General features: G+C 43.7%; 1 protein-coding gene across 1 annotated transcript in view; it reads left to right on the forward strand.

Annotated features, from left to right (window-relative positions):
• LOC310871431 (Y+L amino acid transporter 1) overlaps positions 1-15,085 on the forward strand; it is a gene marked incomplete at its 5' end in the record, with an annotated part of 23,811 nt that extends 8,726 nt beyond the window's left edge. The window contains 6 exons of the mRNA XM_083782959.1: positions 300-423; positions 3,827-3,930; positions 4,625-4,721; positions 6,589-6,738; positions 8,771-8,954; positions 10,988-15,085. Of these exons, the coding sequence (XP_083639085.1) occupies positions 300-423; positions 3,827-3,930; positions 4,625-4,721; positions 6,589-6,738; positions 8,771-8,954; positions 10,988-11,082 (754 nt within the window). The 3' untranslated portion in view covers positions 11,083-15,085. The remainder of the gene's footprint in view (positions 1-299; positions 424-3,826; positions 3,931-4,624; positions 4,722-6,588; positions 6,739-8,770; positions 8,955-10,987) is intronic.
• Between the last annotated feature and the right edge of the window lie 324 nt (positions 15,086-15,409).

Below are 15,409 nucleotides of genomic sequence, written 5' to 3' on the forward strand. Positions count from 1 at the left end.
TGACCGGGCACCCATTTTGGTGTCGGCATCATGTCATGCTTTAGCTATTGAAAAATAGCAGATCTACAAGCTCATATCGCGCCACCGAGTGGCGCGATACGAGCTTGTAGGTCTGCTATTTTTGAAAAAAAATCGAAGAACGACTGACATTTTTAGAATCTGATCTCAGGTCAGAATGGGTTCATCAGACCAGTGTGTGTCCAGTGGAAACCTCGTATGAATCTGATCTCCGGTCAGAATGGGTCAAGAATGGTTCACTGTAAAGGTGGCTTTGTTTCCCCTCTTGTCTTCCCGTGCAGGAACCTGCCTCTGTCCATCGCCATCTCCATGCCCATCGTCACCATCATCTACATCTTCACCAACGTGGCCTACTACGTGGTCATGGACGCCGACACGGTGCTGGCCAGCGAGGCGGTGGCCGTGGTGAGCATCCCCGTCGTGAATGTGTAAATGCCTGTCTGTCCATCCCAGAGGTAACTAGAAAAAGTGCCCTTCCGGGCACAGGTCTCCACCAGGTTATCCACAGATCCGTGCAGTTAGAGGTAAAAACACTTTTCGGCCAGTTATAGCGCCACCTTGAGGCTGAGTTGAAATTGTTCATGTGGCATTTCGTCCTCGGCCTAGTGGGAATGTGGGTGCACAATTTCACGGAAATCACGCGATGTGTTCATGATTTGCAGCATTTTGTTTGAAACTGAGCACTCCTGTGAACTTTGGAAGCCAATCTTAACCAATCAGGATGGAGTCTGATAAATCTGAAAGACCCGTTTCGTTGAATGGCTCTAGAGAGACTGTGTACCAATTTGCGTGATGTTTGGACAAAATCTGTAGGTGTACTGTGCAAAAACTTGTTTTGCACAAAGCGGCCTCCTGGTGGCGCTATAACAGGCCGTTCTGGAAAGTTTGGGGCAGAGGTTCATGGTTGGCATCCAGGGAGTGTGTGTGCAAAATATGGCATCGACCGGGTTAACGGTGGCCGAGATTAGCTGTTCACGGACACACACGGACGGACGGACGGACACGCGGACGGACGGAGTGCAAAACATACTCTCCCCACATGCCTTCGGCCTGGTGGAGACAATTAAACCTCTGCCATCCGGGACGTGAGCAGAATTAAGCCTGCAAGCATGGTACAGACCAGTGGTTCTTAACCTGATATGACAATGAAGGGTCAATGTAAGGACTTTTAACCCATTCTGACCTGAGATCAGATTCATACGAGGTTTCCGCCGGACACGCACACTGGTCCTGATGAACCCATTCTGACCTGAGATCAGATTCTAGAAATGTCAGTCGCTCTTCGATTTTTTTCAAAAATAGCAGACCTACAAGCTCGTATCGCGCCACTCGGTGGCGCGATATGAGCTTGTAGATCTGTTTTTTTTTTTTTCTTTTTTTTTTTAAGATATTTTTTTGCGGCTTACGCCTTTTATTGATTTTTTAAGGGATAGAAAGTAGGCTGACAGGAAACGGGAGAGAGATGGGGGGATGACATGCGGTAAAGGCCGTGTCGGGTCCGGGAGTCGAACCCGCGGCACACTGCGACTGGATCACCAGTCCGGTGCCCAGACCGTTACGCTACGGCCTGGGCAGATCTGCTATTTTTAAATAGCTAAAGCATAACATGATGCTGACACCAAAATGGGTGCCCGGTCAGAATGGGTTAAGACCTTTTTAATAAAAAGTAAGGAAAGGCAAAAGACCATTACTGCATCAAAAGTAATCAAGAAAAGTAAGAAGGCAAAGACAAAAGACCATTACGGCATCAAAGGTAATCAACAAACTATACTATAGTATTAAAACTTAAAACTGGTCAAACATTGGCCAAAATGTCAAATGATAAGAAAGAGGCAAAACAAAAGATAACCTTAAAAACCTTTAAAAAATAAACCTTCTAGACTTTTGTAAATTATTTTATATAATAAACTGCATTTTTATTTCACTGGTAATTATACTATATATTGAAATAATCTTTAATTCTCTTAAATGTAATTATTTCTGTGGACTGGCATTTGACATTTATGCCCTCCAAAAATGTGACGAGACCCAAGTGTCCTTGTCCTTTAAAATAATGAGATTCCTGACCGCAGCCCTAACATTTCTCTATTCTTCACCAATGTAACCTAAAGCGGTCTTATAAAATACCTCCAACGTGCCGTTGCTGAGGCATGGCAGTAAGTCTTGCATTCTCACGGCGTCTGAGAAGTGACCTTCAAAGCGGTCGAGACATGTGGATGGAAGGCTTAACTCCGGTTAATGAGTCGAGTGACGGACGGCTTCCGCTGTGCCGCGAGGGGAGGAGGGGGACAGCGGTCCACCACTGTCGTCTTTTTGTCAGTGTAAATTAGGGTCGCAGAGATGCCGTCGGCAAAGACGTCCTTTATGCGTATTCTAACCTTTTGTGTTTCTTTTTGGAACTTTACACCCTACTTGATTATACTACAGCTTCACACAAAAACATAAAAACTAGCAGGTCCGCAAGCTCAAAATGTGATGCGAAGCGACAGATTCTGTCCTTGTAATTTTGCATCCTTTTTTATTTGAATCCTGAAATTTGCATAACTTTGAATCCTGAAAAGTAACAGCTTCGGACATATGAGAACAACAGAGATGAGATCAAACTGGTGAGGTCTTTCTTCCAGTGTTCTGGCTGTCAGACGGACTCCGGCTTGTCGCGCCACCGTTGTCTGGCCTCTCTGGGCTGAAAGGTCGCCTCTCTGCTGTCAAGGAGGAGGAAGTCTCCCCCAGTGGGTCTGGGGTCTGACAGCAGGAGCACAGGATGAGGATAAGGAGGTTAGCGTTCCTCCCGTAGGAACAAGTGGGCAGATGAAGGCTATTAAGGAGCCCTACTGCGAGCCGGGGATTAAGCTCAATTTGTGCTCAAGTTAACGTCCTGGCGGTTTCATGCAGCGGAAATGGCCGATCTACAAGCGAACCCTAGCATCTCTGTTCTGGGGCAAAAATGGGTCTACAAGCTCACGGCAGATCTACGTACAAGGGATCTTTAAGAGGCGAACAATTGCAACATTTCGGGATTCAGATTTTACGGGGGGGCAGTTTCGACTTGCAACCGTCCGTAGGTGCCCTTTGAGAGCGGTTTTGAAGGAGTCAAGGGATTTGCATGTCTTAATGACTGTTGCTAGTGCGTTCCACATTTTGGTGGCATAGGACAGAAAATAATTGTTTGTGCTGAATCTGCGTTGCACATGGTTTGTTGCACTCCCTCTAGTGTTGTGGGTGTGGACTAAGGAAGTATTTAGAGTCGGGTACATGGGTATCTTGGTGGTGTATGGAGCGTCACAGTCCCACCCCCTCGAGAGAGACCAGGAAAATGCATAGTCAAAGAAACCTTGTACGAGGGCTCCTGTTAGGGTCTTCACGGTGTTTTTGTTGACCAGTGAGGAGATCCTGTAAAGGAATCTTGTTCTTTGGCTGACTTTTTTGATTACGTTGGTGGCCATTTTATCACCGGAAAGATTAGCCTCGAGGATGGTACCTAGGTAGCTCACCTAAGTCTGGATTCTTCCTGCGTTCCTTCCTCTGTATGCGTTCCTGGTGGTTTGCTTCCACCACCACCCCAGCACCACCAGTGGGCTCTGCTGTTTCTGTTCCCCATGGGGGGGGTTGTTGTTATTGTATATCTATCTCCCTACTATTGCTTTGATCTATAATTGTGCCGCGCAGGGAGAAAACTGTAGCAGAGCCAAACGGCCAAGATAAAATGTTATATGCACTTGTATTCTCATTCTACAATAAATATTTGTTCAACCTATTCGTGAGTTATCTGACTGAACTGTAAGGAAGGTCATTTTGAATGTGTTTGCAGACCTTTGCTGATGATGTGCTGGGCTGGGCTCGCTGGTTCATCCCTCTGTCGGTGGCCATCTCCTGTTACGGAGGACTTAACTCTTCCATTATCGCTGCATCCAGGTCAGAAACTTTGCCGTGACATTCATGCACAATACTATATTCAATAACCTTTATTTTTGTCCCATTTTCTGTAGACGGGCCAAATTGCCAAACTATGTTTGTAGACTTAACTACAGTATATTCAGAGTATACATTTAGCAAAATGTCAATGACGGCAATAAAAGAGTATTTGAAGTAGCAATAGCCCATTCTGAACGGGAACCCATTTTGGTGTTGGCATCATGTCGTGCTTTAGCTATTTAAAAATAGCAGATCTACAAGCTCATAGCGCGCCACCGAGTGGCGCGCTACGAGCTTGTAGGTCTGCTATTTTTGAAAATTCGAAGAACGACTGACATAGAAACATAGCTTTATCAGAAAACTGTCAGGATGTAGAAGACGTTTATAGAATCTGATCTCAGGTCAGAATGGGATAGAATACATGTTCAGAAGCATCCCTAAAACCCTAATGGTCTCTGATAATTCATGAAAGCAAAGGCTGTATGTAGAACGGCAATAAAATAAGTTGTTGTGCTTCATTCCATGGACATGAACATGTTTCTCTTCTCCTAGGTTGTTCTTCGTGGGTTCTAGGGAGGGTTAGGCTTCATTCCATGGACATGAACATGTCTCTCTTCTCCTAGGTTGTTCTTCGTGGGTTCTAGGGAGGGTTAGGCTTCATTCCATGGACATGAACATGTCTCTCTTCTCCTAGGTTGTTCTTCGTGGGTTCTAGGGAGGGCCACCTGCCCAACATGTTGTCCATGATCCACGTCAAGTGTTTAACGCCCATCCCGGCCCTGCTCTTCAACGTCAGTACCTCTTATCTCCATAGTTCAACCTTGTTTTTTTACCCTCTTCCTTGACCCATTCTGACCTGAGATCAGATTCATACGAGGTTTCCACTGGACACACACACTGGTCTGATTAACCCATTCTGACCTGAGATCAGATTCTAAAAAATGTCAGTTGTTAGTTTGATTTTTCAAAAAATAGCAGACCTACAAGCTCGTATCGCGCCACTCGGTGGCGCGATATGAGCTTGTAGATCTGCTATTTTTAAATAGCTAAAGCACGACATGATGCCGACACCAAAATGGGTGCCCGGTCAGAATGGGTTAAATGAACATTCTTTGTCATACAAGAGTGTTGTACAAAAGTAGTGAAAATAGCAGATATACAAGCTCATAAACTTGTGAGCTTGTAGATTGGCTATTTTCACTATTTTAAACGTTTTTTTTAAATGATGATTACAAAAAAAATGAATGTTTTGGACGTACCTCCACGGCAACAAAATACTCTATTCCCTCTAAATATGATGGAATGTGCGTTCATGCGAACACACTCACTGGTAACCCCACAGGCTAATCGGGTCCCTGGCAAGGAGTCTACTGTTTACTGGCGCTGTCGTGTTGGGTATTAACCTGGTTTACGTGTGTGTGGGTGATTTTAATCTCGTCCTGTTTTCCCATGTTCTTATCTTCCTGATGACATTGTTTTCTCCAACAATCTAAAAGTAGATCTACAAGCTTGGCTATTTTTGGCGAAGCGATTTGGGGTCAAAAAACAATAGTCTAGAGAGATATGTGGTTAACCCATTCAGACTTGAGGTCGATTCCAAAAACGGCTTCTAAATCCTAATAAAAAGATTCTGATAAAAATCTAATCTGTAAATTAAAATGAATGTTGCTATTTATATTGCAACAACAAATGTGACATGCACTGATGTTGTCCCGGATTGATCGGGTCTAAATGCGTTGAATGGGGTAAAAACACCTGTGGGTACAAACCTTGCATGCAGCTCTTTTGTTGTCTCGCGTAGCCAGACAGCTATGACCGATTTATGTAATTGTTCTGCGAGATGACCGATTATGTCATTTTAACTAAATGCATTCATCGCTAATTGGACTATTTATGGTTCAGTTCTGGCTTTGTTGCATGTCTTTGATGCGAACATCTGATGTTAATACACTCTGGAAATGGTGTCACCAAACACTCTGTCCCCCCCCCCCCCCCCCCCCCCTCCACAGAGGGGGGGGGGGAGAGAGAGAGATCAGAGTGCTGATGTGATAGGATCCTATGGATACTCTGAGTTAATGTTAATTATAAGGAGGTGAAATAGTTGCACCCTACCTGAGGTAATGACAGTTGACCTAAAGGCTAGCATTAGCTTCATATGGTCTCATTACTAGCCTGGTTTCTCATCTCAAAACTTTCATCACATCCGTCTGTTAGATTTTGAATGGCTGTCAATGCTTCTATCGATCATAAAGATCATGCTCGTCTATACAATTTGAGTTAGAACTATTTTATTTATTTTTTAGATTTACTTGAGGCTTTTTATGCCTTTTATTATTCATAGGAAAGTAGGCTGACAGGAAATGGGGAGTGACGCGCAGCAAAGGCCAGCATGATCGGGACTCGAACCCAGGCTCACAATGTAACCTCAAGCTACGTTGTAGCCTAGGTGCCCGGGTCAGAAAGATGTCGTTCTTGGTGTGACTGGCCCTTACATAAAGCAACAAACGTCTCAACTTGCTTGTGGATGTGAATATTGCAGTGGAATAATGAGCCTTTACTGCTTGCATTTTGTAATGCAAGCAGTAAAGGCTCATTAATTATTTATTATTATTTTTGTGCACAATGAATGTGTACATGGTAAATGTGTGTATTTCACAGGGTACCATGTCTCTGATCTACCTGTGTGTTCGAGACGTCTTCAAGCTCATCAACTACTTCAGCTTCAACTATTGGCTGTTCATTGGCCTGTCCATCTGCAGTCAGATATACCTGCGCTTCAAAGACCCCGACAGGCACCGACCTGTCAAGGTATGCTAGCACTGTTAGCACTCCATCCATAGTAGCACACTGCTAGCACTCCATGCAGTAAGTAAGTGCTAGCACTCAATTTATACAGAACAGCATTTGACATAATGGTTTTTTTTTGGGGGGTTTTTTTTAATTAAACGACTGACTCAGACTCATGTCATATCATAGGTTTGCAGGTGTAAATAAGTAGGTGACATTTGTCATCATATTCAAAAGAGAAATAAACAATATATCCAGATAGAGTATCTAATAGTAAGTACTGTATGTGCTTGTTTAGCCATGAGGTGGTCCAAATATCTGACCCGTCTGAAGTAAGTGGTGCAACAGCGGCCCCTGTTGGTACCCTAAACATATGGACATAGGGATGGACGGACGGACGGACGGACGGACATTGCTGGTTGTAGGAGTGGTTGCACCACTCAAAAAACATTAAATAAAACGAGCAGCAGACTAGCAGTGTAGACCAACAGGATTCAAATTAAAACGGCAAACTTTCAGATGCTGTTTTAATCCCAGTGTGGAGGAAGAATGATTAGGATTTTTATTGTGATCTCTCACCCTTGAAATATATAATCCTTGGTTTCTGTTGTGTTTGAACAATAATAGCAATTCAAAACAGTTGTCCTCAAAACCACACCTCCAGTCGCTGTCATAAGAACGGCAGGTGCGCTCATGATCACGGCAGCAGATGTGAGCAGCTGTACTCTGCTCTGTACGCGCTATACTGTTGCGCTTTGAAGTATAAATGTCTCCTAGGGTGCACCTCACTAGTCGACACACAAGAGGAGGTTGATTGAACTGAAACCAGCGCTCCCCAAAACAACACGTTTGGAGATCTGTTGGTAGAGTTTTTAGAGTAGAGTTTTATTTGTTTTGGTCATTATAACAAATCAATCAAATCAATACATTTTCTTTTTGCAAAAGAAACAGACCAAAAAGGTGTAGGCTGAAGCCAAAGCTTATAGTGCCTACCCTTCTAAAAAAATAAATGGCTTTCATAAGTAAAATGGTACAACAAAGCAAACCAGATGGAAGGAAGTATGAATGTAATTACTGCATGATGGAAGGTAATCCAGGATAGGGAGACTAGACCAACATAAGGGAAGCATTCCAGCTTGGTGACGGGCGTGTTCATGTCTTCAACAGGTAGCTGCTGGGTATAAACTGTTCAGTAAACATTGTGCGTGTGTGATTTGAGGGGGAGGACGGTGGAGCGGTGAGGATGCAAGGAGGAGTAGAGGTGGAAAAAGTGAAGGGAGTTTTTAAATGCATGTGGCCAACTCTCCAAAGTAATGGGAAGTGTGGAAGAGAGGTGAAGAACAGTGCAGGCAGGGTGGAACGGATGGAGGAAAGTGTTAGGAGACATTTGCAAGTGAGAGGGGAGATGTATACAATGGTAGTGAGACCAGCCATGCTCTGCGTACTGCTTGGAAACGGTGGCACTGACGAAAGGACAGGAGGCAGGGGGTGTAGGTGGCACAATTGAGGATGCTACGATTCTCATTAGGAGTGACAAAAGGAGGGACAAAATCAGAAATACATTAGAGGGTCAGCCCAGGTTGGGGTTTGTGAATGAAGCAAAAGAGTCTAAGGTTTGTATGCAGAGAAGGGATGAGGGGCACATTGGGAGAAAGATGAAGCTGCCATGCAAGAGAAGAGGAAAGCTCACAGAAGAGCTTAGATGGATGCGGTGAGAGCAGAGGGGGCATGCCATGCAGGTGGCAGGAGTGACCAAAGAAGGAAACTGATGATTCTCTGTGTCGACCCTGATGCGAAATAGACTAAAGGAGAAGATTTGAACGTTAATTAATAATCATTTCGAACGGGGCACTGCAGCATTCTTTTTTTGAACCATAAATTATTCAGACTAGAATTATAAATTCCAACATCGTTTTTAATGACTGGAGAAAATATGAAGCCCCTTAATCTTCTATGAGGTTGCTAGAGCATTAATTTTCTCAAGTCTTTGAAATTGGAAAAGGTTGAGAATCACCGACACCCCCCTCTCTCCCTCCTCTCCCCCTCTCTGCAGCTGTCGCTGTTCTTCCCGATCATGTACTGCCTGTGCAGTGTGTTCCTGGTGGTGGTGCCGCTCTACAGCGACACCATCAACTCCCTGGTGGGCATCGGCGTGGCCCTGTCCGGGGCGCCCGTCTACTACGTCTGCATCCACCTGCCGGCCAGCTCCAGACCCGCCTGGATGCGCAGACTGCTAGGTGAGCCTTTTTCTTTTTTAATTTCTGAAACTCAAAGATTTGTTTTTGTTTGTTCAGTAAACCCCACTTTGTTGGGCGGGAACCCCTTTTGGTGTATCAAGCATTCTGTTATACTTTAGCTATTGATAAAATAGCAGATCTACAAGCTCATAGCGCGCCACCGAGTGGCGCGCTATGAACTTGTAGGTCTGCTATTTAAAAAACATCGTAAACACGGCACAAATCTTTTAATAGGTATATATTCTTTCAGAGCGAACGTTTTTTTTTATTTCGACGTCGGGCCTAAATGGGTTTTAACCCATTTTGAACGGGAACCCATTTTGGTGTTAGCATCATGTTATGCTTTAGCTATTGAAAAATAGCAGATCTACAAGCTCGTAGCGCGCCACCGAGTGGCGCGCTACGAGCTTGTAGGTCTGCTATTTTTGAAAAATCGAAGAACGACTGACATTTCTAGAATCTGATCTCGGGTCAGAATGGGTTCATCAGACCAGTGTGTGTCCAGTGGAAACCTCGTATGAATCTGATCTCAGGTCAGAATGGGTTAACCCTTTTTTCTTTGTAACTCTGAGAGTGTACTAATGGAACCAATTGGTATTGAGTTAAATGAACACTGGTGATTCTACAGTGCAGATTGGGGTGGTCCCAGAGATCAAAAACGTATCAAATGAGGGTCCGTGGCCTAGTGCATATCTAACTGTGGGTCCTTGAAATAAAGAAATCACACCCGTGTGAACTGAGTGGCGCAACCACAGGGGTCCACAAGCTAATGTGTCAATTTGGGGGTTCCTGACAAGTTTGAGGACCACTGCTACTGTATATACGTTATTGACCTGGAATCTGCCAGCCATAGGCTATGACTATTAGTATTTAGGGATCTTTGGAATTGGAAAAGTTTGGGAATACCTAGCATAAGACATGGTCTTGATGAGGGCCCGTAGTGACCACTTTCTTTTCACACTTGCATACAGTGCAAAACATTTTGTCAGCGGGAATTAGGTTTTTAGTCAGGACTTAACACATAAGTATTGGGTCAGGGAACAAATCATCCATAACTCAGACTAATCTCTGTCTGACTTGCAGTATACTGTAACACTGGCTCATTGTCCAGCATGCCTAACCCATTCTGAACGGGCACCCATTTTGGTGTTGGCATCATGTTATGCTTTAGCTATTGAAAAATAGCAGATCTACAAGCTCATATCGCGCCACCGAGTGGCGCGATACGAGCTTGTAGGTCTGCTATTTTTTGAAAAATCGAAGTACGACTGACATTTTTAGAATCTGATCTCAGGTCAGAATGGGTTCATCAGACCAGTGTGTGTCCAGCGGAAACCTCGTGTGAATCTGATCTCGGGTCAGAATGGGCTAAACGACTGTATGTCATTGTATCCCTTCAAAGTTGAGCTTTCCACCTTCAAATCCAGCTCATGTGCCGGTTTCTGTAGCATGAAGATTGTGAGCATATACTGTAAAGCAGAACATTATTCACACTCTGAGTAAACACACATAATGCTATTAGCTTAATGCGGAACGTTGCCACTAGAAAACCATTTTCTTTTTAAAGACGCAGTGCCATGATTTTGACTCAGCATTTCTTTAGAGTCTAGACCACCTGATGTGGTTAACATGTGTGAGGATGTCTGCCTGTTTTCCCACATAACCGTTGTAAGCTGTAAGCTTCTGTAGCGAATGAGTGGTTAATAGGAACTGCCTGGACGTCTCAAGTGTTGGAACATTGACTATATTGAGTCTTGAATCTATTGAATCTCACTCAAATAAATCATGTGGATGCACCTCAACAACCAGCAATTGTGTAAGTACTAATCCAGGGGTGTCCAGACTTTTTTCAGAGGGGGCCTAATAGAAAATATGAACTACTGTACATCTCCTACCTATCATAATAATGCACCCAAGGGCCAACTACTGTACATCTCCTACCTATCATAATGCACTTTCGAATCATATTAACAACAATTTTATTTCATTCAGAGTCTTCATTGATCTTCTTCTCACTTTGTTTGGGTCCGTAGACAAGATGTCCCTGTACACCCAGAAGCTATGTCTGTGCTGCGTTGTGTCGCCCGACATTGACCTGGACGACCCCGACCCCGACAAAATTGAGTGATCCCAGGATGGAGGGTCCCACAGAGAAACCAGAAAGGGTTTGGACGGGACGGGCCCTCCGCCGAGCTGCCCCTCCCCTTCCCCCTCTCCGCACATTTCTCTTCTAAAGGCTAGGCTTTTTTTTTTTTTTTTACGAACTGTGGAAGGAAGGAATTCCGCCGTAGACGTGACTGCTATAGGATTGTGTTGGGTTTTTTTTGTTGGTTTTTTTTTAAGAGGCGTTTGTGCCATGTGACATTCATGCAGCTTCCTCCGTACACACACGGAAAAACATACACTCACACACAGACATTCCTGAAATATTCTAGGATACTCTAGGAACAATCTTACAAAATCCCAAAAAGCTGAAAGGCTTTTAGGTATGCACAAATTATTTGTAGAGTCGTCGTATGTCTCGCCTGTTGCCATAGGAATAGCATGGCTGTCACAGCCTTGTAACTTTTCGTCTTTATTTTCAAAGTCTGGGTGGGGGTCCTATGATCCAACCTTGCCATGATAAAGTACTGTATACAACCAATGAATCGTCGCCATCAAACCTGTCTTCATCCCTCCACAGGAACACCATTTATTCTCAGTGCAATGTTTTTGCTTAGATTTTCAAAGTGGGGTTCAAGGACCCTCATGGTTCCTTAAGGATGGGTCCACATGGACCATTAATGATCTGTTACTCTGAGAGTTATGTGGGTGCTTGAAATTACATTTCAGAGCCACCGTTTTAACCAAACCCTCCAACAGTTGCAGGCTGCAGCTATCCATCTTTAAGCTCTGCTCCCCCTAGTGGCTACAGGTTTCTGTTAGTTTAGTTTATTTTTCACAGGGGGATGAGCTACAAAAATAACTCCTGTGACATTAAGATGTTGTAGAGGCCATTTATACAAAGACGCCTCACTCACAGCTCAGCATTAGCATGAACTGTCTTCAATGCAGACAATCAAGCCTGGAAATGGCTGAAAGAAATCAAAACCGATCCGAATCAGAGCCTGATTTGAACATGAATATTGTAAGAACTCAGCTCTGTTCTGGAGGGACAGTTTGTAGTCCTGTCCTCTTCAGTCTCTCCACCAGCTCAGCCAAAAATGTTATTTTTCTTCTTCTTTTTTTTTAGAAGGCGTGAGATTACCGTCTGACAGATAGATGGAACAGCAGAACCTTGCTGCGTCATATTCCGGCTGGCTGTCTGACAAACGGTCTCAACAGTCATGGGAGTATTTTTATCCTAGGACATCTTTTCGGTACATCTGCTATTTTCTGTTAGCTTCGGATGCTCGACACCCGCGCCCAACAAAGTATGAATCAGGTGTCGGGCAAACATCCATAAGCTTTTAGACTGAATCCGTTGTTTGCAAATTTTTGTTTGCCAATGTAAAATAATGTAGGTCAGGTACACATTGGGGTTATTTTTTCTATGGATCTATAGGATGTTCTCACAGCATTCAGATTGTTCGCACTTTGCCATTTCCGTTAGATTTTTTTAGATCTATACTATGACGGGTAGAACCATCTATGTACAGTATCCTATAGGTAGAACTCTCACAGACAGTTGGGTCATTTGACCTGGAATAAAACCAGCACCTTCCAAACCATTTATTTGTAAGAGATTGACATCACACTGTTGTCAGTTAGTTTACTTGCTGGAACTGCTGCGAATGAACTCTGTCGTTGCTTTGTCATTTCTGCCACTACTGTCCCATCTAAACACGCATGAAACTCCTGGCTGTGTGTCTCTGTCCTAGCTCCTCTATCCTCACTCCTACAAGGTTATGTACAGAAGGAAAGGACATCTATGGTACCGTATATGATAATCTGTAGTACCGTTTCAAAATATGAGAGCCTGTATTCTTGATTTAAGCACTCAAACTCACTGAAATATTAACCTTTTTTAAAACTCATTTGAATCACAGAGAAAAGTTAAGTCACGGAATATAATGATTCACACGTGTACACTACAGTATATCGACATTTCCACAATTGTTTATTATTTGTGACTTCAAATGACAAGCAAATTTCAAGGTACATGTGTGTGTAGATCACATTTTACGAGTGCTCAAATCAAATCTACAAGCTCTCGACTTTTCTAACGATATGTAGATGTCCTTTCCTGCAGGGAGCTAGCAGAATATAATGGCCGAGGACACGGCCCATGTCTTCCTGTGAAGAAAGATCAACTCCGCTCGCCGTGCATGTAGAACGTTGTCTTCACGTGTGCCTTCTCGATGTAAATCTAGGACCTGCTTAAGACCAAATATATATATATATTTTTATATAGTCGCACATCATTTGAGCACAGCAGAGGAGTGTGAATTTGTCAAGGTTCACTGATGGTCCACTGATTATGTGATGTGTTTTATGCCGAGAGAAATTTGAAAGGCTCTGTAGCTCACTTAATATGCATGTATGCTGCCCTGCCCCCCCCCCCCCCCCGCCTCCCAGAAAAGATTACACATGGATTTCATTCTACAGAAAGAACATTGCAGGTTTTCCGTTAAGAACCATATAGGCCTACAGTTGTTCTGTACGGGCTCTGGTTGTCAAACTAGGGTCTGTGGTCCTCGAGGATTTTCGAGGGAGTCGACAGCAAAATGAGAAACCGTTTGAAGGTGTAATGTCTGATTAATACATTGTGCATCGTATCGTGCACTGGAAGACGATCTGCAAGCTCTCAATGGGTGCCACCGCAACAAGTTTTGAGCTTATAAAAGATCATGCTATTTCTGGTGCAAGACACCGGTGTGCAACCAAGTATAAATCTGCACAATTTTTTTTCTCACATAATGTGACACACATCTTCCCTTATCGGGGTCCCTTGTTGCACAAAATCTTTTCAAATGGAAGTCAGCGGCCCAATACATCCGGGGTCCATGACATGAAAATGTTTGAGGATCACTGTCGTATAGCACTTTTTTCATGGACCTTAGAAGCTATACAATCTTATTTTTTTTTTTCATATAGAACCTTAGTGTAGCGCCAATGCTCTTGCGCGTTCGATATAGATTAAAACCCTGCCACCACATCAACAGTCTGATTCCATCGAACAAAGCACAGATGTCATTGTGCGTTTATTGCCTTTCTTGTAGGATAAAGCTGTATAACGACGCGCGAGTGATCGTGACGTCTGTATGTACGGGCCATCCATCTGGTTGTCAGTTTCCCCGCTGTGGAAAAATCCTGTTATCTCCCACAAGCACTTGGTAGTAAACGGATTTAAAATGGCAAGCGTTTTCAAATCCGTTATTTAGTCTCCTCAATCTCCTGAAGCCCGAAATGGAGGCTTTTATATTAGTCATGGACCACTGCCGTCAGTGTGTGTGGGGCAGGTTATTTGTTGAAACTGGGAGGTCTAGATAACCTTTTTTGTCTTAATCGCTTATGTTCTGTCCTCTACTGTGCATTTATTCTCTTGCGTAGTGTAGTGGCTCCTGGACCTGCAGTATCGTACCCACAATGCCTTGAGCCGAGCGGCGGGTTCAACCAATGTTGACCAGAGCAAGTCTCTTTCCTGGCTTGTACAGTTAACATCCCATCTAAAAACGTTCCATTATTACTCTTAATATCGTACACAATGGCCTCCTTGACTATCCTGAAGTGTCTCTTGCCTATACTCTGTTGACTGGGGTCCCTCAGGGCTCTATTCTAGGTCTGGTAGTATATTGTCACTGAAAAAGACCTAGTCTACGTCCATGCCTGGTTTAGGTATGGTTTTGCCGACGTTGAGGTCATAATAAGGATCTGCAATGGCTGTTTTGCCCGCAGTTAGACATTGAATAACATTGAGTGACCTCCAACTCCCGGTTCTGGAGGCTTTAGAGATCGGGGGTACCGGTTCAGGAGCCACAGCCTTTTTTTAATTTATTGTATTAAGACATGGACAAATGAAGTGCTTTACAATGCAAGAACCTGTACACTCACTGCAGGACGCATGGTGTGTTTTATTGTAATAAAGTCAAGTTATGTGGAATGTTTAATGCCTTGCGTCCAAATGACTTTGATCAATATTAAAGTGTGTTTTGTTAATCGGTGCCTGAAAATAAATGTAACCGTTCAATGAGAGGGTCTCAAAGTGACATCAGGCAAGGGATTGCTTTGAAAACCTGTGGTTTATCCAGCAGGAAAAAACACCTCATATTCACGTTTGTCTCTCTTTGGCTGCTGTAGTCTTTTGGGGAGCATGAATGGAAAGTGGACAGCTGTGTTCATTGTTTTGATAAATTCATCACGCGGGGTGTTCACAGGGATGTTGACCTTTTTAACCCATTCTGAACGGGCACCCATTTTGGTGTCGGCATCACGTCATGCTTTAGCTATTGAAAAATAGCAGATCTACAAGCTCA

This window comes from Protomyctophum parallelum, assembly GCF_964188405.1.
Source record: "Protomyctophum parallelum genome assembly, chromosome: 1".
Taxonomy (NCBI): domain Eukaryota; kingdom Metazoa; phylum Chordata; class Actinopteri; order Myctophiformes; family Myctophidae; genus Protomyctophum; species Protomyctophum parallelum.